Source organism: Bufo gargarizans, chromosome 8 (assembly GCF_014858855.1).
Source record: "Bufo gargarizans isolate SCDJY-AF-19 chromosome 8, ASM1485885v1, whole genome shotgun sequence".
NCBI lineage: Eukaryota > Metazoa > Chordata > Amphibia > Anura > Bufonidae > Bufo > Bufo gargarizans.
Window position 1 is genome coordinate 111,572,992 of NC_058087.1, and position 26,008 is coordinate 111,598,999.

General features: G+C 44.1%; 1 protein-coding gene across 3 annotated transcripts in view; it reads right to left on the reverse strand.

Annotated features, from left to right (window-relative positions):
- HSPD1 (heat shock protein family D (Hsp60) member 1) overlaps window positions 1-26,008 on the reverse strand; it is a 158,883-nt gene that overhangs the window by 83,453 nt on the left and 49,422 nt on the right. For all 3 annotated transcript variants that reach the window (XM_044304966.1, XM_044304967.1, XM_044304965.1), the window contains exon 6: window positions 5,880-5,973. In XM_044304966.1, the coding sequence (XP_044160901.1) occupies window positions 5,880-5,973 (94 nt within the window). The remainder of the gene's footprint in view (window positions 1-5,879; window positions 5,974-26,008) is intronic.

The window sequence follows — 26,008 nt, forward strand, 5'->3', positions numbered from 1 at the left end:
TAATGATGTCTGTCGTGTTTATTTTTTTTATATGCTGATTTGATAAAGGTTGTCTACAGCTTTTTTAAATATATTTTTGATATATTTTCATTTTTATTATTGAAAAGCAACTTGGCAGTAACTTGTCCTTCATTGTCTATATTGATTATAACACCACGATGAAAATACAGAAAAAAACGCACGTGTGACACAAAAAAACGCATGCAAAAACGCAAGAATACCGCAAATGTGTATAATACATACTCCAGTCCAGAGTTTGCAATGGGCCTACGGTGATATAAAAGGATGTGATGTAGAACAGGGATTTAGCCACTGAGGAAGGGGAGTGAAGTCCCCGAAACGCATCTGGCGTTAAAATCCCTGTCCTGACTATTAATCCGGATATGATTAAGATCATCTAATACATCTTTCAAATTTGGAGCGCTCCATTTTTTCTCCTCCCGCTGCAAGTACAATCGCATTGGAATACCGGAACAGAGTTACCAAGTCCCGCAAAATCTCTGGAATAACACGCGATTCACAACAGAGAGCGAGGACGCCGGAAGCAAGTGCAGCAGCGTAGTGTGGAAAGCTGGGGAACGAGAGTGCCGGACATTTGGCGATACCGGTAAGCGACATCTCTCCACAGCATTTGACCACCAAATACAAGTGAGCTACAGCGGAAGAGAAATCTGACACTACAGTTTGTCGACATTGAGATCTGAACTTTAGGATCGAAAACACAATCCGGATACATATTGCCTTGATTTAAAGGAACAGTGTCTTAAATCCGCAAACATCACAAGCGGACATTGGAACTGTATTCAGCCATCAGGACAGGCTATATTGTTTATCTTTTATATATAGGATTAACAGATCAGCTGTTTGCTGGCCCTATTGTTTTATATCTTTTAGATAGATATTTTATGCAATCACTCTTGGATATATAGAGAGGTTTTAATTATGCTGTAATTCTTACCATTTTATGTTAATAAATTGCCGATGTTGTGATCCACATAGCGAGTGCCAGTCGCTTTTCACAATTCTTCTTAATAGTTTGTTCAATATGGTTCTAGAACGATTGCATTAAGGAGCACGACCACCAGATATGAGAGAGAACCAATATGTACACCACACCGCTAACAGTTTTTGGAACTAGAGAGATTATGCGTTAGGCTACTTTCACGTTTGGTGCGGATCTGTCATGGATCTGCACAGACAGAACCGTTCAGATAATACAACCGTCTGCATCCGTGCAGAATGGATCAGTTTGTATTATCTTTAACATAGCCAAGGTGGACCAGTCTTGAACACCATTTAAATTCAATGGAGGATGGAACCATTTTCTATTGTGCCAGATTGTGTCATAGAAAACAGATCTGTCCCCATTGACTTCCATTGTGTGTCAGAACGGATCCGTTTGGCTCAATTTCGTCAGACGGACACCAAAACGCTGCAAGCAGCATTTTGGTGTCTGCCTTCAAAGCGGAATGGAGACAGAACGGAGGCAAACTGATGCATTCTGAGTGGATCATTTTCCATTCAGAATGCATTAGGGCAAAACTAATCCGTTTTGGACCGCTTGTGAGAGCCCTGAACGGATCTCAAACAGAAAGCCAAAAACACGAGTGTGAAAGTAGCCTTAAAACGTCACCTTGTGAGGCATTTATAATGATTCTCCTGAAGTCTGACACATGAAGAGAAGGGACAAGAAGAAAAAAAAAAAAGAGGGGGTCAGTCACCTGGTTCTCTCAATGAAAATCCGGGTACCTAACTTGCAGGGCGCCAAAGATGTAGAACCAATAGCTATGAACACTATTTTAACTGGTAGGATAGAATATCTATGTATAGATAAACAAATGAAGGCTGCCGGTGAGATAAACCTAGCAAGGTATACTACCTAAGCTAGAATAAACAATAACAGAGAAAAATAAAGTTTTTTATATCACCAGGGGACTGCATATAAAATATCATAAATATTTAAAAGGTTAGAACATTATTTTTATTTTTTTATATATTTTACCAGAGTCACTCAATTGTGGTGAAATGGAATATAATCATGCAGTGAAAATTCCACACTGCTTGTAGCCATACAAAATTCATCCATAAAATGAAATTGTAATTGTACTCACTTCACCCAGGAGGAGAGATGGGGGATAAACTCAAGACACCGCCAAACCCTTCCTCCTGCGCCTGGTTCGCTTCTAGGGTATCAGGAAATAACGGCAGTCCTAAAGCTGGAACTTCTTGTCAAATCCTTTATTCAGACAATCAGGGTAGGGTGAGGAAAAGGCCCAACGCGTTTCGGGGATATATAAATCCCCTTCATCAGGAGCATATACACTTTTAAAGATAGTGGCTTATTTAAAACCAAATCTGGCGCCAAAAACTGTTTGAAACGTCACTTCCGGTCCGCGTGTGTCTATGCGTTCCAGCATGGAACGCAAAACGGGAAGTGAGGTGTGCAAAATACAAAGCATCTACATATCTATAATTAATGCTCATTTGTCTAAACGAGGCTACTATACAAGTTATGTTGTACATGTATCGAACTTAAATACAGTGTAGGTTATGACTTCTGATAAGGTACACAAGCCCCGTCTCTTCTACATATATGAACGAACAACCGGAAGTGAAATCACTTCCGGTTGGACCAGGTACTTGAAGTGTAAGTCTATACAAACTTGTCTTCTCTGAGAAGGAGAGACATGTATTGGTCACATTGGTAAAGAGAGCAGGGAAGAGGTAGAGATTTTATAGTTAATATTTGTTTTAGCAGTCTCCGTCGACGACCGTGGGATGACGTCACCACCCGATCTCTGCCCACTTCCGCTCGGTGGAACGCAAGTGGCGGAGCCGAGGGTTTCCGTCCCCGCGCAGGGATCCTGTGCGCATGGGCAAAGGGGAAAACAGGCATCTAAGGACATGATGTATAAGATAATGGGAAAACAGAGGACAATACATAACTAATTCCATTACAACATTAAAGGGCTAACCCATATTTTCAGACGATATTGAGCATGGGGCCCCAAGTCTATTCATGCGAAAAAGGTTTCCCAGATATATTACAATATTAATAAAATATATCAGCACATATAAATAAATAAAAATATATGTATATATACACACACGAAAAATAAATAAGCAGTAAAAAATAAAAATTAAATAAGAATAATAAAATTGAATCAGAAATGGATGAAAAAATAGTAAATAAAAGATGATTAAAAAAAAAAAAAAAAAAGGATAATTGTAGTAAAAAAGTTATTAATTGGAAATTCAATAATATGTTAATAGTGTTCTATCCTAAGTCTTGGGGAAGACACAGAAGATAGATAGATAGATATTAGTGGATTTACTACGAATATTCAGATATTTAAAGGTTTTAGTAGGATTATCTGTGCTTTTTCTGTACAAGCATTGTTAAAAATATGTATTGAACATGTATATTGCTCAGAGGTTGGATTTAAATAAGAGGTAGAGCGACTCGACCTATTATATCGTATGTGAAGCATATATGGGGGTAACCTTCTCTCCGCACCGTAGTTAGAAGATCAATATTTAACTTGTGTAGGATGAGGTGATTTCGATATAGGGATCTCAGTAACAATATTATAATTAAATGTATCTCCTAATAAAATACAATACAAGGTTGGAGTTTTTGGTCAATAATTAGTGTATTCTAGTGTTTTGTTTAACCCGTGGGGAAATAGTGTATTGAGACGAAAAATCCAGTGCATCTCTTTCCTGCATAAAACTTGATAGGAATGCATAACCTGTTCTAGTGGGGTTACTTTTAGTAGGGCGGGATTGCTGTTATGTTTTTCCAAGAAATGTCTAGATACACTATGTGTGGTGACCCCTCGTTTTATGTTTGACCGATGTTCTGTCATTCTGTCCCTTACTGCTTGAGTGGTTCTCCCTACATATTTTATGTTACATGGGCAAGTAAGTAGATAAAATACATTCCTGGTGTTGGAGCTGATCTCGTTTGTATCTCCGTACATCGTTTGTCATGATTTTAAGCTCGGTAGTCCCACGATTCATCATATTGCAGCATTTGCATCTGGTTATCCCACATCTAAAGATCCCTTGTCTGGTTTCCTTATGCCTTACGATTGACGTACTAGTACCAGTGGTCAATAGTTTGGGACAGGAAGGAGCTACCATATTTTTTAGGGTCTGTGCCCTCCTAAAAGTAATAGATGTGTTCACTGGTAATACATCTTTAAGGATAGGGTCTTTTAAAAAGGATTCCCCAATGTTTATTTATAATTTTTCTAATTTCACAGTGTTGAGTGTTGTATCTTGTAATTAGATTGTATTGATAAGTATTTTTTACATTATTTTCTGATTTCGAAATTGGCTTGAGCGCTGTTTCTTGATCTAAAGGTACGAAGGGAGCCGTTTCACATAACCTTGTAGAAATCTATCCACATATGCGGAAAGGTTGGATGTGAGCGAATCTATTCCGGAGATAATAGGTCTCCCCGGTGGATTTGTAAGATTTTTATGGATCTTTGGCAAATAATAAAAACGTGCAGTGGTAGGGTGATTATTATATAAAAAAATTATTTATCCAAAATCCCAGCTTCAGTACCAAAATCAATTAGTTTATTTTTAAAGAAACAGGTGTTGGATCACTATCTAGAATTTTGTAATGATCTCGATTAGATAAAATTTTAAGTGATTCGTCTAGTTTTTATTGCTTCTTAAGTTTTTCAAAGCCTTTCTTTCTGAGGGTTTTAAGTTATGCGATTTGTTTAGATTTCTGGTTTCGGTCAGATTTTTAAAATCATCCAGAACCATATTAAAGTAGCTTTCCAAATGTGGACCTCTACTCTCAATCGGGTAAAAGGAGGAACGATTTTTTAGACAAGACGGTATAGGTGTAGCTGTTTCTAAGGTTTGTCCTTCTGAAGGGATATCAGATTCTGGAATTATGGTATTACTATCAGTCGGGACGGCAGGTGGGTGATTAACAAGTGGTAATTGTTTCATTGTAAAGTGTTGTTTCAATGTCAATTTCCTGATAAACTGGTTTAGATCTACGAACAATTCAAATTGGTCTGGGTTATTGGAAGGGCAAAAGGATAATCCTTTGCTCAACAAGTTTAACTCATCTGAAGTCAATATGTGGCTAGATATATTAAAGAATCCCTTCATTTCTGTTTTTTCTTTAGTGGGAATCACTCACATTTCCTTCACTACAGGTTTGTTTATCAGTTGGAATGGTGTTCTTGTCTTTGTTTTTTGGTGAGTCTTCGTATTCCCCCTCTACATCCTCTAACTCGTTTTTTAGTCTTTTGCAGGATGTCCCTATAATGGGGGTGGGGGCGGAGTTCAGGCGAGGCACAGCAAAAGGCTGCCGGAATAAAACTACAACACGTCGTAGTTTTATTCCAGCAGCCTTTTGCTGTGCCTCGCCGGAACTCTGCCCCCACCCCCATTATAGTCAATGGGGACGGAGCGGCAGTCCGGAGGCACACGGTCACTAGCAGCAGGACAGATCCGACAGGCTGTCCACCCGATGGAACAGCCTGCTGGAGGTCCGTGCCGCTAGTTTGAAAGTAGCTTAAAACGACATGTCAGATTTCTGAAGGGGTTCCTTTCCATTTCTTCTATTTTTCCCCTCAAACTTCAATCTCCCATTTTAGTAGTGGCTATTAAAAATTATACTGTTCAAGAAAGCAATAGCTACCAGTGGTGATAGACCTCGATGAGCAGCCTTCTAAAGATACCTACTCTACATTGTTGTCTGACCATTAGAATATTTCATATGCAAAACATCTAATGTATCACCACTCATTTGATGTAATTGTACGTTTCTATATACCCTTTGTTTTAACATAGTTAATAAACAGTTGCTGTCAGTCTAAATCTGAGAATTTTAAAGGGCTTACCTTTACTTGTGTTTATGAAGTATGGAGAAATGTAGCCCCTGTCAAACTTCATTCCCTCAATAATTTCTAGCTCATCATGAAGAGTTTTGCCATCCTATAAAAAAAATTTAAAAAGTAAAGTTACTAGTATGCCAACCTTTGCACAAGTTGTTTCTTGTACAGGTTTCCCAAGCAGCTCAAAAAACAGCTGCTTGGAAATTGTATAACCTGGAGCCCCTTCCCTCTGTAAAAATATTATACTGATGGGACTCATGATGACCTGTATATTATTCCCTAATGCCTGCTGTAAGAGATCAAGTGCCATCACCATGTGCAGTGCAGCTTGCAGGCAGGGCAATGGTCGCAGAAGACATCGTACAGTGCAACCTTTATTTGTGACACCCGGGCCGTTAGGGTCTCACTCCTCTTCCCCCACCTTGGCTTGGACATTGACTGCTGACTGACTTTACCCGCCTCGCTCCTATGCTCGGTCAATATCTAATTCCGGCCCGGCGGTCACATTTAATTCTTGTGGAACATCTAAAAGGGTTAACAAAGTTGGTAAAATCAAACTTTAGGGGTGTAGTTTCCACAATGGGGTCATTTATGGGGGGTTTCCACTATGTAAGCTCCACAAAGTGACCTCAGAACCGAACTGGTCCTTATAAAGTGGGGTTTGACAATTTTCTTAAAAATGTTAAGAATTGCTTCTAAAAGTCTAAGCCGTCTAAAACGTCCTAATAAAATAAAATTACATTTCCAAAATGATGCCAACATAAAGTAGACATATGGGGAATGTTAAGTAATAAATATTTTATGGGGGTATCACTTTGTCTTAAAAGCAGAGAAATTGAAATAAGGAAAATTTGGCAAATTTTTTATTTTTTCATAAATAAAAGGTGGAATATATTGACTCAAATATATGACTATCATGAAGTACAATGTGTCATGAGAAAACAATCTCAGAATGGCTTGGATAAGGCTACTTTCACACTAGCGTTGTTTAAATCCGGCATTCAATTCCGACACCGGAACTGCCCGTCGGATCCGGAAAACGTGTGAAAACTGATTACATTGGAATCCTGATCAGGATTTTGATCACAATGAAAAAATGCATTGGAAAAAACGGATCCGCCATTTATGGACTTTAACTTTTTTCACATTTTTCTGGTTTAACATGCAAAAGCCGGATCCGGTTTGACTGAACACACGGCGCCGGATCCGGCGTTAATGCAAATCAATGGGAAAAAAGCCTGATCCGGCGTTCAGTCAAAGTTTTCAGGATTTTTGGCTGGAGGTAAAAATACAACATGCTACGGTTTTCTGAAAAGCCTGATCAGTCAAAAAGACTGAACTGAAGACATCCTGAACAGATTACTCTCCATTCAGAATGCATTAGAATGCATTTTTTCTGGATTTGAGCCCCTAGCGCCGGAAAAGAAAAACGCTAGTGTGAAAGTACCCCAAGTAAAACTGGTCCAAAGTTATTACCACATAAAGTGAGATGTGTCAGATTTGCAAAATTGGGCCTGGTCAGGAAGGGTGCTAATGGCCCGGATGTGAAATGGTTAACCTTCACAGCTTTTAACAGATAGAGGAACTCATGTTCAAAGGAAACGCAAAAGAACAGCATGCAGCACTGACTTTGATAACATTTTCTGAATTACTTTAATTCAGCGTTGGTCATGCCCACCTTTTTTGAAAGCATCTTCCCAGGCTTTTTTGAATAAATACAGCTATCCATGCACTTGAATTATAATGCCCCTTGTCTGTGTAAAGAAGGGGTATATAACCAAAATGCATCACAGTTTTGGAATAGAAGTTGAAGCATTCTCAATAATCTTTGGAGTTTGCTTTTTTTTCCCCCATTATTTTCAGACACCTTTGCTTCCCAGAAACTCTTCTTCTTGTGGAATCAGTCCTAATGAGAGCAAGACATCCTGAGTTTGAAATCAGAGCAGAGAGCAGGAACTGTCCGTTCCATAGTGCTTTACATGGCTGATAAAGCAGAGGCCAGATTTAACAGACTGACAGCATATGCCGTGCTATGATAACCAGACGCGCTTCCAGATGCTGTGTCTGATTTATGACGAGGCGTATGCCATAATTTAGGCGCAGCATCTGGCAGTGTGTGTGTGTGTACTGAATTCAGCACCTATTTCAGTTTCTATTTACGCCAGGATGACTATAAATGTGGCAGGACCCCCATGTTCATTTTTGTCCCCAGGCAGGGCTCACCACTGCTCTCTGGTTACAGCAATGGCCCAGGAGCTAATCACTTCACTCCTCTGAATTACAGCCATTTCCACCAGCTGCCCAGTATTGTAGGGCATGATACCATGCCCTATGTGGCAGCGCTCCCAAACTGACTAATAACGCTCCTTGACATAAGGAGCTTGGTTATTGGTTATTTCAGGAACAAGAGTATCGCTGTGCTACCTTTGCTGTTCACAGCGTGCCCTGCACTCATGAATGGCAGGAAAGTCTAACCCGTATTGATACGCGAGAAAAATACCTGTACAGGCGTTACTGCAGTCTCTAATGGGCAAAACTAAACATATACATTTGTTATGTTTAAAAAAAAAAAAAATTAAAAGCACAATTCCCCCCCCCCCCCTCCCAAAGCGAACTGCTTTGTGTTCTATTCTGAAACACACAACATTTTTACTTTTCTGCCAATGGAGCTATGTGGGGTCACTTTTTGCAGGGCACGCCCTTAAGTTTTTATTGATACTATTTTGGTTACATGGGTTCTTTTGATCATTGATTTATACAATTTTTTTTTTGGGGGGGGGGGGGAACGAACAAATAATTCAGGCATTTTTCTTTTTTATTCACTGTGGTGGTTAAATTAGAGTTTAATAGACTGGGTCACTGCAGACCCGTCGTTACCAACTATGTTAATTGTTAATGGCTTAAACCTGCAATCTTCCAATTGCATGTAATATACACTGCAATATTCCCAGTTATAAACATTCTGCTTGGATACACGGCAATAGAATGTCACGTCAGAAAAAGATCCAGGTAAAATCCAACCTTATCTAGGCATCAGAAGAAATCCAAAGATGCAGATAAAGAAAGCACTGCTAACACGTTTTTAATTGTTATTAGGAGTAAGGACCTCAAGCAGGTCCAAAACGTGCTAGCAGTCAGTTTTTATCCATTTTTACGGATGTCTAAATAAATCTGATTTTATTTGTAGCTGGATGCTGGACCTTTTCCCTCACTGTAATAAAACTGTATTACAGTGCATAGTAATTCTGATGGCAGCCAGAACACTGAAGACCTGGGACTTTTCAGAAAGCCCCTGGTGGCCATGCTAAATACTCACCACTGATTGCATTCATGGGTATCGATTAGGAGAGAAAGTTCCCTTGCGCTAAAAGCTTAAATGCGGTGGTTAACTGACAGCAGCATCTGAGGTGTTAAACTGCCAGGAGTCTGCTATGTAACACAGCCAGCACCTACAAGCGATAGTGTAGGACATGTGCCTGCCATGATGTACTATTAGGGCACAGAGCGTTAAAGGGAACCTGTTACCGGGATTTTGTGTTATGAGCTGAGGACATGGGTTGCTAGATGGCCGCTAGGACATCCACAATACCCAGTCCCCATAACTCTGTGCTTTTATTGCTTTAAAAAAAAAACGATTTGATACATATGCAAATTAACCCGAGATGAGTTCTGTATGCGAGATGAGTCAGGGACAGGACTCATCTCAGGTTAATTTGCATATGTATCAAATCGTTTTTTTCCACACTAAAAGCACACAGAGCTATGGGGACTGGGTATTGTGGATGTGCTAGCGGCCACCTCAGCTCTATACACAAAATCCCGGTGACAGGTTCCCTTTAACTACCAGGACTCTGATGTAACAGTATATCACAGATCAGGAAGGGGTTAATACAACTGCTGTTAGAGAGACAATATTCTTCTCGGGCACCTTAAAAATTTTGTATGACAGGTGTCAAAGATCCTAGATTCTTGTACCCTCTTCTATGCTGAACTAGGCTACAGTAATGCTGCTGTCTGACAAGATGGAGATCTCTTTCCTGGAGAGAACCAACCAGGATATTTCAAGGGGTGCCAAACGGTAGCCAACTGCTTTAATTTTGAAGAGGCCTGGGATCAAGTTCTGGACCAGATCTCCAGGATGACTTGATTCTTTGTGTGCACCCCCTAATTCCTGCGCCTGGCATCAGGGTAAAGGGTTGGATCCAAGGAACTCAACAAATTCTGATGCAACACCCTACAAATATTCAGACATTACTATGAGACACTGTACACTCAGGAACCGTATAACATGCAGCTAGGGAAAGACTTTTAGATGCTATAGACCTTCCATGAGTTGCAAAAGAAAATCTAGCCACTCTGAACAGGAAATAAACCTGGTAATTAAAAAAACAAAAAACATAAGGGGAAAACCATGGGACCAGATGGGTTAAATGAGTTTTGCAAGGAAATAGCTCCCACCCTAATGTTGTTTAATTCTATTCTACAGAGTCAAAGTATTATGCCATCAACAAAGTAGCTCACGTTAAACTACTGCCTATATTTCATAAAGATCTAACCCACCCGGGATCATATAGTCTAATTTCCCTGATTTAAAGATTTTATCCAAAATAATAGCTAACAGATTGGCACATATACTTCCAAAACAAGTGAATTGTATGTTTAACCACCTCAGCCCCCCTAGCTAAAACACCCTTAATGACCAGACCACTTTTTACAATTCTGCACTACACTACTTTCACCGTTTATTGCTTGGTCATGAAACGTACCACCCAAATGAATTTTACCTCCTTTTCTTCTCACTAATAGAGCTTTCATTTGGTGGTATTTCATTGCTGCTGACATTTTTACTTTTTTTTGTTATTAAATCAAAATTTAACAATTTTTTAAAAAAAATGAAATTTTTCACTTTGTTGTAATTTAAAAATAAATAAAATAAATACGACATCCATATATAAATTTGTTGCTAAACTTATTGTTCTACACGTCTTATACCCATGCTGGGTGACAGAAATTTGGATTTCAAACTACTTCTCACGCATTAGGGCCCCTAAAATGCCAGTGCAGTATAACTACCCCACAAGTGACCCCATTTTGGAAAGAAGACACCCCAAGGTATTTCGTGATGGGCATAGTGTGTTCATGGAAGTTTTTATTTTTTGTCACAAGTTAGTGGAATATGAGACTTCGTAAGAAAAAAAAATTAAAAATCATTTTCCGCTAACTTGTGGCAAAAGAAAATTCTAGGAACTCTCCATGCCCCTCACGGAATACCTTGGGTGTCTTCTTTCCAAAATGGGGTCATTTGTGGGGTAGTTATACTGCCCTGGCATTTTAGGGGCCCAGATGCGCGAGAAGTAGTTTGAAATCAAAATCTGTAAAAAATGCCCTGTGAAATCTGAAAGGTGCTCTTTGGAATGTGGGCCCATTTGCCCACCTAGGCTGCAAAAGTGTCACACATGTGGGATCGCCGTACTCAGAAGTTGGGGAGTGTGTTTTGGGGTGTCATTTTACATATACCCATGCTGGGTGAGAGAAATATCACAGCAAAAGACAACTTTTCCCATTTTGTTATACAAAGTTGGCATTTGACCAAGATATTTATCTCACCCAGCATGGGTACATGTCAAATTACACCCCAAAACACATTCCCCAACTTCTCCTCAGTACGGCGATACCACATGTGTGACATTTTTGTAGCCTAGATGGGCAAAGGTGCCCAAATTCCTTTTAGACATTTAGGCATTTTTAGACATTTGGATCCCAGACTTCTTCTCACGCTTTACAGCCCCTAAAAAGCCAGGGCAGTATAAATACCCCACATGTGACCCCATTTTGTGAAGACACCCCAAGATATTCAATGAGGGGCATGGCGAGTTCATAGAATTTTTTTTTTTTTTGGGCACAAGTTAGCGGAAATTTATGTATTTTTTTCTCTCTTTCCACTAACTAGGGACAAAAATTTCAAATCTTTCATGGACTGAATATGCCCCTCAGCAAATACCTTGGGGTGTCTTTCCAAAATAGTGCCATTTAAGGGGTGTTAGTACTGCCCTGGCATTTGAGGGTCTCTGCAATCATTACATGTATGGCCAGCATTAGGAGTTTCTGCTATTCTCCTTATATTGAGCATACAAGTAATGAGATTTTTTTTTTCCCGTTCAGCCTCTGGGCTGAAAGAAAAAATGAATGATCAATGTGGATGAAAAAAATCTCTGCCAAAAAGAAAAAAAAAAAAAAAAGAAGAAGAGGGGAAAGGCGTCTGCCAGGACATAGGAGAACCGCCCAACATCCATACCCACTTAGCTCGTATGCCCTGGCAAACCCGATTTCTCCATTCACATCAATCGATGTGGATGAATAAATCATTGCCGGGATTTTTTTTTATATACAAAGTGTTTGCCAAAGCATATGAACACCGCCGCCTCCTCAGTTCATATGCCTCGGCAAACGTATCTTTTACGGCAGAGGAGAAATCTCGTCTTGCAGCGCCGCATACACCGACTTTTGTGTCATGTGACAGCAGCGCAATGCTTCTGTCATAATGCACATCAGTGTTGCAGCTAGTCGATCGGTTGGTCCACCTGGAAGGTAAGAAAAAAAAAAAAAAAAAAGAAGAGTCGCAACGCAATACATTTTATTAACTTTATAATAACATTTGAACAGAACATATAAAACTTTATTTAAACTTTTTGAACTAATTGTTAACTTTTTTGCTTACTGGTGATTTTTTTTTATTTATTTTTTTAACCTTTATAGGACAAACCTCCGGTTTGGAAAACACTCCCCTAAGCATAGGACAGAAATAGCGGGTGTCACGCATTATTCCACTCCTGCTACAGACAACATTTTTTTGGTCTGATCTTTACCCTCATAGATCTGAAATTTATGGGTATAGCCTGTGGCCCTTTCACAGAGCTTATACAATTTGACCCCATACTGGGCGCGCTTGCTTGGGATGTATTATTTGAAGCCAAGGCGCCCGGTAAAATGTATAAGGGACTCGTCTACGCAGATGTTTTGCTCAGGGGGTATACAAATCTGCAAATTTCTAGTTGAAGTGGTCTATGAGGGGCCGAATTCTGTGGAGCCGGTCTAAAGCTGGGTGGCCTCTGGGACGAGAGGTGCTGTTGTCACTGAAGTGCAGGAAACGCAGGATGGTCTCAAATCGTGTCCTGGACATGGCAGCAGAGAACATGGGCATGTGATGAATTGGGTTTGTGGACCATAATAGCTTCCCGGGTTGGCGGATATAAATTGAGTGGCATACAGATTTGTTTAAGTCCAAGAGCTCCGCAGTCAACAGCTCAAAAAATCCCAGGGCCGAACCGATCTGAGCTGTCTCAACCCGAACTCCAGACTGGGCGGTGAAAGTGGGAACTAATGGTGCGGCTGAAGTTGGGCACTGCCAATCAGGGTTTGCCAGCACCTCAGGGGGCTCTACGGGCCTGTCTGTGCGGTGGCTGTGACGGGGTAACTATTGCACGTGCCATCGTACCAGCTTCAACTGCCCTTCTGGTGCTCGCCACTTCACCATATTGTACGGCAGTGCTGGTACTAGGTCCAGGATGGGCTGCGCTGCTGGTGTATGCCTCATCAAGTAATCTGACAGCGCCAGCCCCACTCTGCTGCCCTTGAAGCGGATCCTGCGCAACCTGTGGTCTAGCGACACGGGGCCAGGTGCGCCTGGTTTCATCAGGGACCTCAACCTCCTCGTCCGAACTTTGGGTCAGACTGCCACTGCTTTCTACAGGTTCATATTCTGACCCGCTAGATTCGTCAGATGAGGGTTCCCATTCCTCATCCGACTGGGTCAGAAGCCTTTAGGCCTCTTCAGAAGAATACCCCCTGTTTGACATTTGGACTACTAAATTTAGGGGTATTCCCTGAGGACTACCCAAGAAAAAAAGCAAGCCTGTCTTAGAAATGGGAGGCTAGTGAAGTACCGGAGGCCGCTGCGATTGATAAAAATATTAAAACTGATTTGTTTATCGCCGCAGCGCTTGTAAAGGGATTGTGCAGTGATCAAAAAATTAATTTTTTTTGTCACTGCGGTGGGGCGGGCGTGGGTGAACGCACGTGTGGGCGACCGTTCAGGCCTGATCGGGCAAACACTGCGTTTTGGGTGGAGGGTGAGCTAAGGTGACACTAATACTATTATAGATCTGACTGATCAGTTCTGATCACTTACAGATACTATAAAACAGATTTAGTCTTACCGATAAACGGTTTTCCAGGAGTCTGACATAATACCCACTGGAGGATGTCCTATTTGATCTCTGTAGGGACATTCTTATATGTTGCTGCCTTAGGTATGCCACTACCTCAGATAACTTTTGTGAAGATGCGAGGTGCCGAGGATATTCCAAATGGAAGACACTGGTACTGGTAATGAAGGACTGTCCCCTTCTGGATGATTGCAAACCTGAGATATTTTTGGTATAGTGGATGAATCGGAATGTGATAGTAGGCATCCTTCAAGTCCATGGTACATAGGAGATCTTCTACTGAAATTAATGGGATTGCTGACTTTATGGATTCCATCTTAAATCTGTGGTAAGCCAATGACTTGTTCAGGTTTTTCAGGTTGACAATAGTCCTGAAGGTTCCATCTGTTTTTTTTTTTATTAGAAAGAGCCTTGAATAATGACCCAAGCATTTCTGATTCTCTGGGACCTGGACTATAGCCTTCAGTTTTAATAGCTTCTGTAAGTCCAGACATAATTGATTTTGTTGAACCTCCGATTGGAATTTTGTAATGAGAAATCTTCGTGGGGGAGGACCACAAAATTCTAATTTCACACCCTCCAGGATGGTGTTGAGGATCCACTGATTTTGGGTGACCTGAGTCCAGGATTCCCAGAATAAGCGGAGTCTGCCCTCGACTGGCCTGATGTCATTGTTTGCCTGATCCAGAGTTTGGGTTGAAGATGAAACCCCTACCTCTTCCTCTTTTGGGGTAGCTCCATCTACCTCTCTGAGGTTGTAAACTGTTTTGAGGTTTTACGAAAGGGCTGCAGCTTTTTTACTATTTCCTCCGGGAATCCCTTTTTGTCAGCTGCACTTTCCAGAATGGAATCGAGGACCTGACCAAAAAGATATGCTCCAGTAAAGGGGATTGCACATAGTTTATTTTTAGAGGCAATGTCCCCTGTGCAGGATTTGAGCCAGAGGGCTCGTCTCGCCGTATTTGTGAGCTTCATTTTTTGCCGTGAACCGAATTGATTCTGCAGAGGCATCTGCCATAAAAGACGCTGCCAACTTTAATAAGGGTAAGGATTCTAATATTTCCTCCCTGGATGTTTTCATCTTAAGATGATTTTCTAGTTGCTCTAGCCATAGACACATGGCCTGGCTACTGAGGTTGCTGCAATATTGGTATTTATAGTTACTGCAGAAGATTCCCAGGCTTTCTTCAGAAGTCCATCCATTTTCCAATCCATGAGATCTTTTAATTGTGAGGAATCTTCAAATGGTATGGACGTCTTTTTCACAACCTTAGCCACCTGAATGTCGATCTTCGGTATCTCATCCCAAAGTTTTGTTTCTTCTGGGTTGAAGATCAGCCTGCTCTTGAATTTTCTGGGCAGGGCTTCTTGTCACCCTCTTCCCATTCATCTTTAATTAGATCTTGCAAGTAAGAATTCACAGGAAAGTGTTTCCTCTTCCTGGCTCTTAATCCGCCGAACATCTCATCCTGCACTGTACATTTTTGTTCTTCCTCTACCGCAATGGTTTGTCTCACTGCTGTTAGGAGCGGATTGAGATGTTCTGTGGAAAACGGATATCTTCTAGGTTCCTCCGCCATGGAAGGGGGAAAGTCTTCCTCCAATTCGTCCGAAGGGTACCCGGGTTCTTCCTTGGAATCCGAAGCTAACTGTACCCTGGAACTTTTGGCCGGTGGGGAAGAGGGGACTGGAAGGGAAGGGGGCCGACTCATCCCTGCCGCCTGTACTTCTTCCCTCACTATGGTTCTTAGTTCCTCCAAAAAGGAAGGTTGTTCCTCCTTCAGAATCTTCGCTAAGCAATCTGTGCCTTCTTATAAGACTCTGATCGCTTCTTAGTGCAAGTTACGCACTTTTTTATTTTTAGCTTTTTTCTTGGCGTCCCCATGCGGTCTATGTCCAGTCTCCTTTTCCACCTTAAACAGGGGGAGAAGGAGATATATAACCGGGCAAGCAGGATTTACAACTAACCAGTTTTTGTGGCTAGAACTGCGCGGGTGCTTCTGGCACTGCAGGGGTTTTTGTGGCTGGAACTGCGCGGGTTCTTCTGGCACTGCAGGGGTTTTTGTGGCTGGAACTGCGCGGGTGCTTCTGGCACTGCAGGGGTCTTTGTGGCTGGAACTGCGCGGGTGCTTCTGGCACTGCAGGGGTCTTTGTGGCTGGAACTGCGCGGGTGCTTCTGGCACTGCAGGGGGTCTTTGTGGCTGGAACTGCGCGGGTGCTTCTGGTACTGCAGGGGGTCTTTGTGGCTGGAACTGCGCGGGTGCTTCTGGCACTGCAGGGGGTCTTTGTGGCTGGAACTGCGCGGGTGCTTCTGGCACTGCAGGGGGTTTTGTGGCTGGAACTGCGCAGGTGCTTCTGGCACTGCAGGGGGTTTTGTGGCTGGAACTGCGCAGGTGCTTCTGGCACTGCAGGGGGTTTTGTGGCTGGAACTGCGCAGGTGCTTCTGGCACTGCAGGGGGTTTTGTGGCTGGAATTGCGCAGGTGCTTCTGGCACTGCAGGGGGTTTTGTGGCTGGAAATGCGCAGGTGCTTCTGGCACTGCAGGGGGTTTTTGTGGCTGGAACTGTGCGGTGCTTCTGGCACTGCAGGGGTCTTTGTGGCTGGAACTGCGCGGGTGCTTCTGGTACTGCAGGGGGTCTTTGTGGCTGGAACTGCGCGGGTGCTTCTGGCACTGCAGGGGGTCTTTGTGGCTGGAACTGCGCGGGTGCTTCTGGCACTGCAGGGGGTTTTGTGGCTGGAACTGCGCAGGTGCTTCTGGCACTGCAGGGGGTTTTGTGGCTGGAACTGCGCAGGTGCTTCTGGCACTGCAGGGGGTTTTGTGGCTGGAACTGCGCAGGTGCTTCTGGCACTGCAGGGGGTTTTGTGGCTGGAACTGCGCAGGTGCTTCTGGCACTGCAGGGGGTTTTGTGGCTGGAATTGCGCAGGTGCTTCTGGCACTGCAGGGGGTTTTGTGGCTGGAATTGCGCAGGTGCTTCTGGCACTGCAGGGGGTTTTTGTGGCTGGAACTGTGCGGTGCTTCTGGCACTGCAGGGGTCTTTGTGGCTGGAACTGCGCGGGTGCTTCTGGCACTGCAGGGGTCTTTGTGGCTGGAACTGCGCGGGTGCTTCTGGCACTGCAGGGGGTTTTGTGGCTGGAACTGCGCAGGTGCTTCTGGCACTGCAGGGGGTTTTGTGGCTGGAACTGCGCAGGTGCTTCTGGCACTGCAGGGGGTTTTGTGGCTGGAACTGCGCAGGTGCTTCTGGCACTGCAGGGGGTTTTGTGGCTGGAACTGCGCAGGTGCTTCTGGCACTGCAGGGGGTTTTGTGGCTGGAACTGCGCAGGTGCTTCTGGCACTGCAGGGGGTTTTTGTGGCTGGAACTGTGCAGGTGCTTCTGGCACTGCAGGGGGTTTTTGTGGCTGGAACTGTGCGGTGCTTCTGGCACTGCAGGGGTTTTTGTGGCTGGAACTGTGGGAGCTGCTGGCACTGCGTGGGTGTTTGTGGCTGGAACTGTGGGGGCTGCTGGCATGGGGGGGGGCTGAGGGCACTGTGGGAAGGTTGTTTGGAACTGGGGGGGGGGGGGATTATGGCTCCTGTCGGATTAAATATTTTTATCATTTTATTATTAGGGTCATTCCCAAAAAAACAAGCCCAGATCTATATTTTAAAAAGTAAGTATTAAAAAAGTACTAAAAAATTGGTGATATGAGGAAATAGTGCTCTACAAGTTCCTTTAACGTTATCTGCATTTTGTCTGGCATTCTGTTGCGTACAGATGTCATCAAAGCAAAGCATAGACTGGAAAAACCCACCCAGAAGGAGACGTCCGGTAAGTATAAAATGAACACTGTGTTTTTGTGTTTTTACTGTTTGATTCGTTGCATCAGTATGTGCTCTTATTATAGATTTCTTCATCATCTGTTTTAGCAATCTGCACCTAGAGCCGCCAGCGAGGATCCACCAGTCGCCTCCAGAGTCTGTGGGAATGAGCGTGGCGGTCGTAGACGTGCAAGTCTTGAATTAAGTAGTTTTAATTTGCATTTGATATTAGGATTTACATTAAATTTAGTATTTCCTTTTTTTCAGGGTTCTGTAGGCTCCACCAGGGAAGAGGTGGAGTTCCGACCATCGATAACCTGCTCCTCATCCAACTGGTGGAGGAGCATCCAGCATTATGGGACCACTCCAACCACCACCACGCTGATTTTAGTCGTACCCAGCAGCTCTGGACGGACATCTGTGCCAAACTTTGAGACTTGGGGGTGGGGGATCTAAATGCGGCGGCTCAGGAGAAATATGGTAAGTAAAATATGTATTTTAATACATTAAAATATTGTTCTCTTCCTTTCATCATGCTGATTTTTATTTATTTTTTGATAGTCAAACTGGTTGCAACGCGTTGGAGATCTATCCGGGACCGCTTCAGGAGGGATTATAACAAGGAGGTTCAGGCCCCGAGTGGCTCCAGAGGAACCTCAGGGACCACCTACATCCATACGGCGGCCTTGGGGTTCCTACGAAAGGCGATGGCACCAAGAAGGTAAATATTTTTAACAAATGTTTAAAAAATAAATTGTAAAGGGGCTGTCTGAGACAGCGGAGCGTTTGGCTCCCCTGTTTTGGCCAGCCCCCTATGGTATACGGTAGACATAGCATAGAACATGGATGTTTTAATTAAAGAACAATTCCTAACTTTCCTTATTTTTTTCCTACAGAAGTGCCAGCAGCACTCGGGAGCCTGACCAACCTCCTGAGGTGGAACCGGAACATATCGCCAGCCCTGCTGTCCCTCATGCATCGGCTCAGGATAATCCGGGTACCCTACTGGGTCCCTCCGCTCAACAGAGGCTCTTAGGTTTTCGTCAAAATTTGAGAGCCCTGGTGAGCGGGCAGAGATCCGGTAGGCCAAATCGAGCCAATTATGCGAACCTTGTAGAGGTAGTTTCTGACGCTCTAGAAGGTTTTGCCCAACATCAGATGGAGTTTGGTGCCGACTTGATTCGCCGCTGGGAGGGGGCGGAGTCGGCGTTTCAACGCAGCCCAAACTACCATTGTGGGCTAAGCATGATCAGTTTTGATGGACTCAATGACGCCCGAGCAGTTGCATGAGTTTAAGATAATGCTAGAGAACGGGTCATGGGAAATCATGCACCGCCCCCAACCCACACCAGTGGCCAGTACCGCCAACCTTTCCCTTCCCACCCCCCCCCCCCCCACCCCCCGAGCAATGTGTTTCCTTCCGCTTCTTTTTCTTCTCCTGCCCCGTATTTTCCTCCTTTTCAACCTCCCTCCACCTCTACACATGATCGGGTCCCCTCCTCCTCAGACCCTTCCTTTCTCCACAAATACGCCCTGCACCCTTTCCTGTGGCCCGTAGTTTCACCTCAGTGGATCGACAGGACGGGGGGGCTACCATTGCCAGCCCCAGAGCATAGTAGGAGTCCACGACCTCCCCTCACAGTTTTGAAAATGTATAAATAAAAAATTATGTTTATATTTTTTATTTATTTACTGTATAAAAAAAATTAAAAATGTATAGTTTACTGCACTGTTTTTATTGTCCTGTACAGGGTAACCTTGGCACTACATCTGTGTTGAAATTAAAACTACCCTAGTCTCACTACTGGCTCTTTATTGATCGTAAACCCTATGATTGGCACATGAACAAGCTAATGCTTGTTCATTGTTCAATCTTGTGCCCTTTCATATGAGCCCTTGTGGGAGTCACGGTCCATCAGCATCATCAGGAATTCATTAATAAATTGTGATTTTAACGTTTAATGATTTCCCGATGACACTAATATAACTAGTGTGATTACCACAAGGGACACAGTTTTTAAAGGGGTATTCACATAAGGGGGGATTTCACTTGAATATGCCACCATTGTCTGATAGGTGTGGGTAACATTGGTAGGACCGGCACCTATATCGAGAACAGAGCGGGGAGCACTGTTGCTGTAGGACAAGAAATTTCCCATGGTATGTCCACCACCAAGCGCCAATCCCCGCCTCTCCCATAGAAATGAATGGAGAGCGGCAGCGCAGTACGACCTCATCTACTTTCTTGGCTTCGTTCTCAATATGTGAGGGTACCAGCTGTGGGACCCGCACCTATAAGACAATGTAGGCATATCTTAAAGTGGTATGCCCCCATTGTATGAGATGAGAGAACCCCTTTAAGGCCTCTTGCACATGACTGTATGCCTCAAGAGACATACGATCCGTGAGCGGCCATAGTGGCATTGATCGTGCGCACGAGAGTACACAGTATCATAGTGTACAATCATCCAGTGCAAGTTGAGCTGCCGGATGTTCACTTTTGGGGGTCTGATCCCCTCTGCAATGCATACAATACATCTGCATTTTAACAGGTTGCCTAGGAGACCCAGCCTGAGGCTGGATCTCTTCGGCACCTGTAGAAGGCAGGTCCCGATGCTGTGCAAGGCACCAGGCTGCCTTGTCACGTATCGGGTCCCCGTCACCGCGACTATGCGCTCACTCACGCGTCACAAACCCTTTCTATGTCGCAGTCAGCATGGACCGTGGCATAGAAGAGGTTAATCCGCCGCCTTTTACAGCGATGCCAGTGGATACAGCAAGGGCCCGGCTACCAGGGACTGCCAGGCCCTTGCAGTGATCACGCGCCCGCACCTCTCCGGTGCCCGCCCCATTACCATGACGTATTATTACATCAAATTGTGGGAACACAGTGGTTTCCATGACGTAGTAATAAGTCATGGGTCGGAAAGGGGTTAAAGATAAATAAAACATTAATGAAAATAAAGAAAAATGGGAGGAAAAAAAATAAATATATAAATAACTCTATAAAAAGCTATTTAACTCATAATTACGACTGAGACCCATCGGCTCCAAGGTCTGAAGCCGATGGATCAAGAAAGCCCCACGTTTCATTAACATTTTGATCCTGTCACCACGTGATGTGGCTGTGACACTCAATCTGAAAACTTAACTGAGCAATTGTATGTTTTGGTGAAAATGATAGGGTATAGGTAATAAATTGCCTTTCCTGATAGTGTCCGCACGGACACTTAAGGATGTAAATAAATTTTCTATCGCATGTTAAGAAACCGCATATTAGTATTTTTTTGCCTGTGTAAGGATGGGTCATATGAGTGCCCTTGATGGCGCTAGAACAATGAATACAACGATGATTAGGAGTTAAATAGCTTTTTATATAGTGTTTTCTATGATATATTTTTTTCTTTCTCTTTATTATTATTTCCAACAGCAGAGTTGAAGCAATATGAACTGTACCACGTATACAGACATTGTCTGGGACATTAAGCAATTCAATTGATCCTTCTAAATGTTTTTTATATTTAATTTTTCAGTTTCATTATTTTAATGAGAATGTTTATTTGGTCGTCACAGTTACGTGACGTCACCTCAAGATTGTTGGGCGGACTATTTAAATGTGTTTGCATTCGGGAGTCTTTACTGTTTGACAGACACGGACTGTGTCGAAACGCATCACAGAATGAATATGTGGCAATAAAGAAATACTTTGAAATACGCTACATGTGAGTGCTGATCCTTCTTTATTATAATACTTGAGTCTGTCCTCACCAGGTGGAATTTGTTAAAGGGTCGTCGGCTACCACCAATTATACGAACTGTATTAGCAGTACAAGACCGGGTAGAGCGAAAGGGGGGGGATGACCAGTGCTTTTAGCAATCGACACAGAAAAAGCTGTTGATAATGCAAATTGGGAGTGGCTTGGGCTGGTTCTGGACTGGATGGGGATTAGGGGATGCTTTTGGGCCTTTATTCAAGCAGTATATACACCTCGCCACAGGTGAGAGTTTGCCTCCCTTATTAGCCCTACACTTACTGAAATCCACTGTTTATGCAGGGATAAAAGGTTGGAAAACAAGAAGACAAAAATAACCTGCTTTGCGGATGACGTGCTCCTTTTTTAGATGACTATGCAGCTCACATGGACAAGGTGTTAGACTCAATAGGGTGGGTTCTTTTATGGGATATAAAATAAATGTGGCCAAATGTCAGTTATTAGTTAGGAGGTGGAAGATTACCAATATGGTGTGCAGGTCCAGTGGAAATGGCAAGGGAATATATTACATATTTGGGGATTAAAATGGGCGGGTACCCAGCGTCAATTTACAAACTAAATTACACCCCTTTGATTAAAAAAAATAATAATCATTCAGGAGTTGCACAGGTGGAAAGACTTGTGCTCATCTCTTTTGGGAAGGGCACATCTATTGAAAATGACTAGTTTTGCACGATTATACCCTATGCAAACTAACCCACTTTTGCTGAAGCATACTAATTAAGTGTCAGGCAGCTTTTGTGGAAGAAATGACCATGCCTTGCCTATAGGAAACTATGCTTGTTAAAATGTGAAGGGGGGCTCCAACTGCTCAATATTAAAGAGTATAATTTAGCAGCTTTATTTAGGCACATTAGAGACTAGGTCTGGGGTATGTACAATTTTTTAAACCGGGATCTGGAACAGGAGCTGGTTGCGCTATATGACTTAAATATAGTAATCTGCCCATGTATATATCGGCATACATGCCCCTATGGTCGCTCCCAATCTTCCAACAGGGCTCCACAAAAACTATTTTGAGAATGTAGACAGAAGGGAATTGACACTTAGGGACATCCTGGTGAAATAAGGGGAAAAGATGCTTTCCTGGACTTAGAGAATAAATTCCAGCTTTCACCGAAACATTACTTGCAATATCTACTAGTTAACTCACTCTGCACTTCCGAAGCAAGTTCCTTTTGGGGAGGGGGGAAGTGAGGATCTGATACGTTTTGATAGCTTGATGGGCACAGCAGATAGAAGGGATTCACTTTCTTATATCTATAGGAGAAATTGCAACAATCAATTTGAGGGTATAGCGCAGACATTCTTTAACCTCTTCAGGACACAAGGCGTACTTCCGGCACCTCTGCTAAATGCCCGGGGGTGGGTCCCCCCAATGTCAGCGAACGCCGCAAACCGCAGGTCAATGCGTTTCAAGTAAAAATAAACAAACGTAATTTCCCACAAATATTTATTTATTTTTAATGGGGGGTGGGGGAGTATACATATTAGGTATCGCCGCGTTCATATCGACTGGCTCTATAAACATATCACATGACCTAACCCCTCAGATGAACACCGTAAAAAAAAAAAAAAAAAATTAAAACTGAGCTAAATAAACTATTTTTTGTCAACTTACATCACAAAAATTACAACAGCAATCGATCAAAAAGGCGTTTGTCCACCAAAATAGTACCAATCTACCTGTCCCCTCAGCCCGCAAAAAATGAGCCCCTACCTGAGACAATCGCCCAAAAAATAAAAACTATGGCTCAGAATATGGAGACACTAAATCATCATTAATTAAAAAAATTAATATAAATAAAATGTTAGTGTGTATAAAAAAAAAAAAAAAAAAAAAAAAAAAAAAAAGTATACATATTAGGTATCGATGCATCCGTATCGACCGACTAAAGGCAAAGCCCAAAAGTGGAACCAACAAGCCAACTACCCAACGGGTAACACAAACTCGGAAACCGTGCAGAGAAAAACAAATGAATGGGTGGGTGCTGTGTCCCCCAAGGAAAGAGCGAGAAAGAGATTTTACTGGCAAGTTATACAAAAATCTCGTTTTCTCGCCCAGTTTCCTTGGGGGACACAGAAGACCTTGGGACGTTCAAAAGCAGTCCAAAAGGGGAGGGACCACAGCACCAAGGCGAAGCACCCGAAGGCATCCAGGAACCGCCGCCCGCACACCCAGGCGGGCCAAGGCAGCATCCGCCGAAGCCCGAGTAAGCCCCCTGCAGAACTCGGTAAGGCGTGCAAGGAAGACCAGTGGCCGCCTTGCCCAGATGCATGGCCGAAGCCCAATGCCTCCGACCGCTCTGGTGAAATGAATGGTGACATCAAAAGGCAGACCCCTGCCCCTGGTGCGGCAACCTCAGCAATAGCCAATCTGATAAGCTGAGAAAAGCCATCCCGGAGGCAGTCAACCCTAAGCACGGACCGCCTGGAAACACAAGAGACCGAACGTCGACAAGAGTCGGAGATCTCCAAGCAAAAACTGCAAAGCCCAAACAACATACAGGCAAACACCACCTTCAGAAGGAAGGAAGACATGGGATGTAGAACAGCCCTGACCTGGGGAAAGACAGAAGGCTCGGAACAAGAAGGGCCGCCACTCAGGCACCCGTCCGAGACAAGACGGCTACGGAAACAACCGTACAGGACAGAAGAGGTAGAGAGAACTTCTGTAACGGCTCCAAGGGAAAGATTGGAGCGCCGAGAACTCAGCATGCAGCTCCCAGGGCGGTACCGGAGGACAGTACAGAGGAACCAAAGAGCCACTCCGAGGAAGAAGGTCTGAACAGGCCCCGAGGGCCGGGGAACGCTGGAAGAGGAAGGACAGCGCCGACACTTGACACTTCAAGCAAAAGAGTCCCAGTCCCAGGTCCAGGCCGGACTGGAGAAAGACAGAACCATGGGGGGGGAGAAGGGCAGAGTGGGGAATGCCCAGCTACCCACAGACACCCAGACAAAAAACCCTAAGTCCAACGACAGATCCTGGACGAAACACAGCCAGGAGCGAACAGTAGCGAGCCCGCTGGAGTCACCTGGGCAAGCGGGTAAAAACCCAATGTGACCAGGCGCAGACCAGTAACACGGGCAGAAGGGTCGGAAAAAACTGGTCCCGTCGGCCTCCGAGCAACGTTGTCCCGTATCCACCCGGAGTGGGGGAGCAGAAGGACAGACGGAAGGGAACCGAAGGGTCCGCCCAGCATCCGCCAGATGCCAGGACAAGACAGGCTAAAGTCCATGCTGATGTAGCCACCACAGGAAGACTATCTACAGTCCTGGTGTGGGATATCGAAGGACAATCTGGACCGAAGGGCAGTCCCCCCAAGTTACCAAGAAGGTAAGTCTACAGCAGGACCATAGCCTAGAATGGAAAGCGCAATCTGCACCCAGCGGGAGGACAGAACGCGGTAGACCCAGCAAGAGGCGCACAGCTAATACAGCCAGTGTGAACAAGGGAGACAGTACGAGACCAAAGGAACACCGGAACCATCCACATGAACAACCATGCTCCCCCCAGAGGGGAGGACAGTGAAGGAACACCTACGGGAGGAGAAGGCATAAACGGCCCAAACAACGCACAAGAACGGCCGCTCCCTGCAAAAAAAGCCACTCAGAGAAGAGGGCCAGCCACAGAGTGCCCCAGCATCTATGGAAGTGCAAAGTGCAACCTGAAAGGGAGTTATGCACAAGCCTAGCATGGCACGCGATGGAACGTAAGCAGTCCGCCCCGAAAGGGGGGGGGAAATGTACCTGGCAAGCTGCAGTCGGCAAGAGTGCAAAGGCCCACCACAAAAGGGGGTGACGCCTAAGGCCGTACCTACTCCAGAGACATAGGACATACCATATAATCCAGCAGGAGCGCAGGAGGTCCACCTAGTGAAAGGGGGACATGCACAGGGTTATCCTAGCATTAAGAGAGCGTGCAATAATTCCCCCAACACCGAACTTTGTGAGAGTGCAACCACTCCGCCAATGAAGGGGACATGTACAAGTCCAGCACAGCACGTACAAGGACAGCCGTGAATCTCATTAGCGTGCAAAAGTCCGCCCATGGAATGAGGGGTGGTCACGCACAAGGCCAGCACCGAATCCAATGGGAGTGCAAGCGTTCCACCCATGTTAGAGGCCATGCTCATGGCCAGCAACGTATCCGGCTAGAGCGCAGTATGCCGCCCGGAAAAAAAGGGGGAGGGGGGGGCATGCACATGGCCAGCATCTCATCCAGGGAGAGTGAGAGCACCCTGCCATGTACGGGAGTCATGCACATAGCCAGCAATGTACTGGCGAGAGACAAACACAGTCAGTGAGAATGTGTGTATGTCGCCTGAGGAAGGGAGGCATG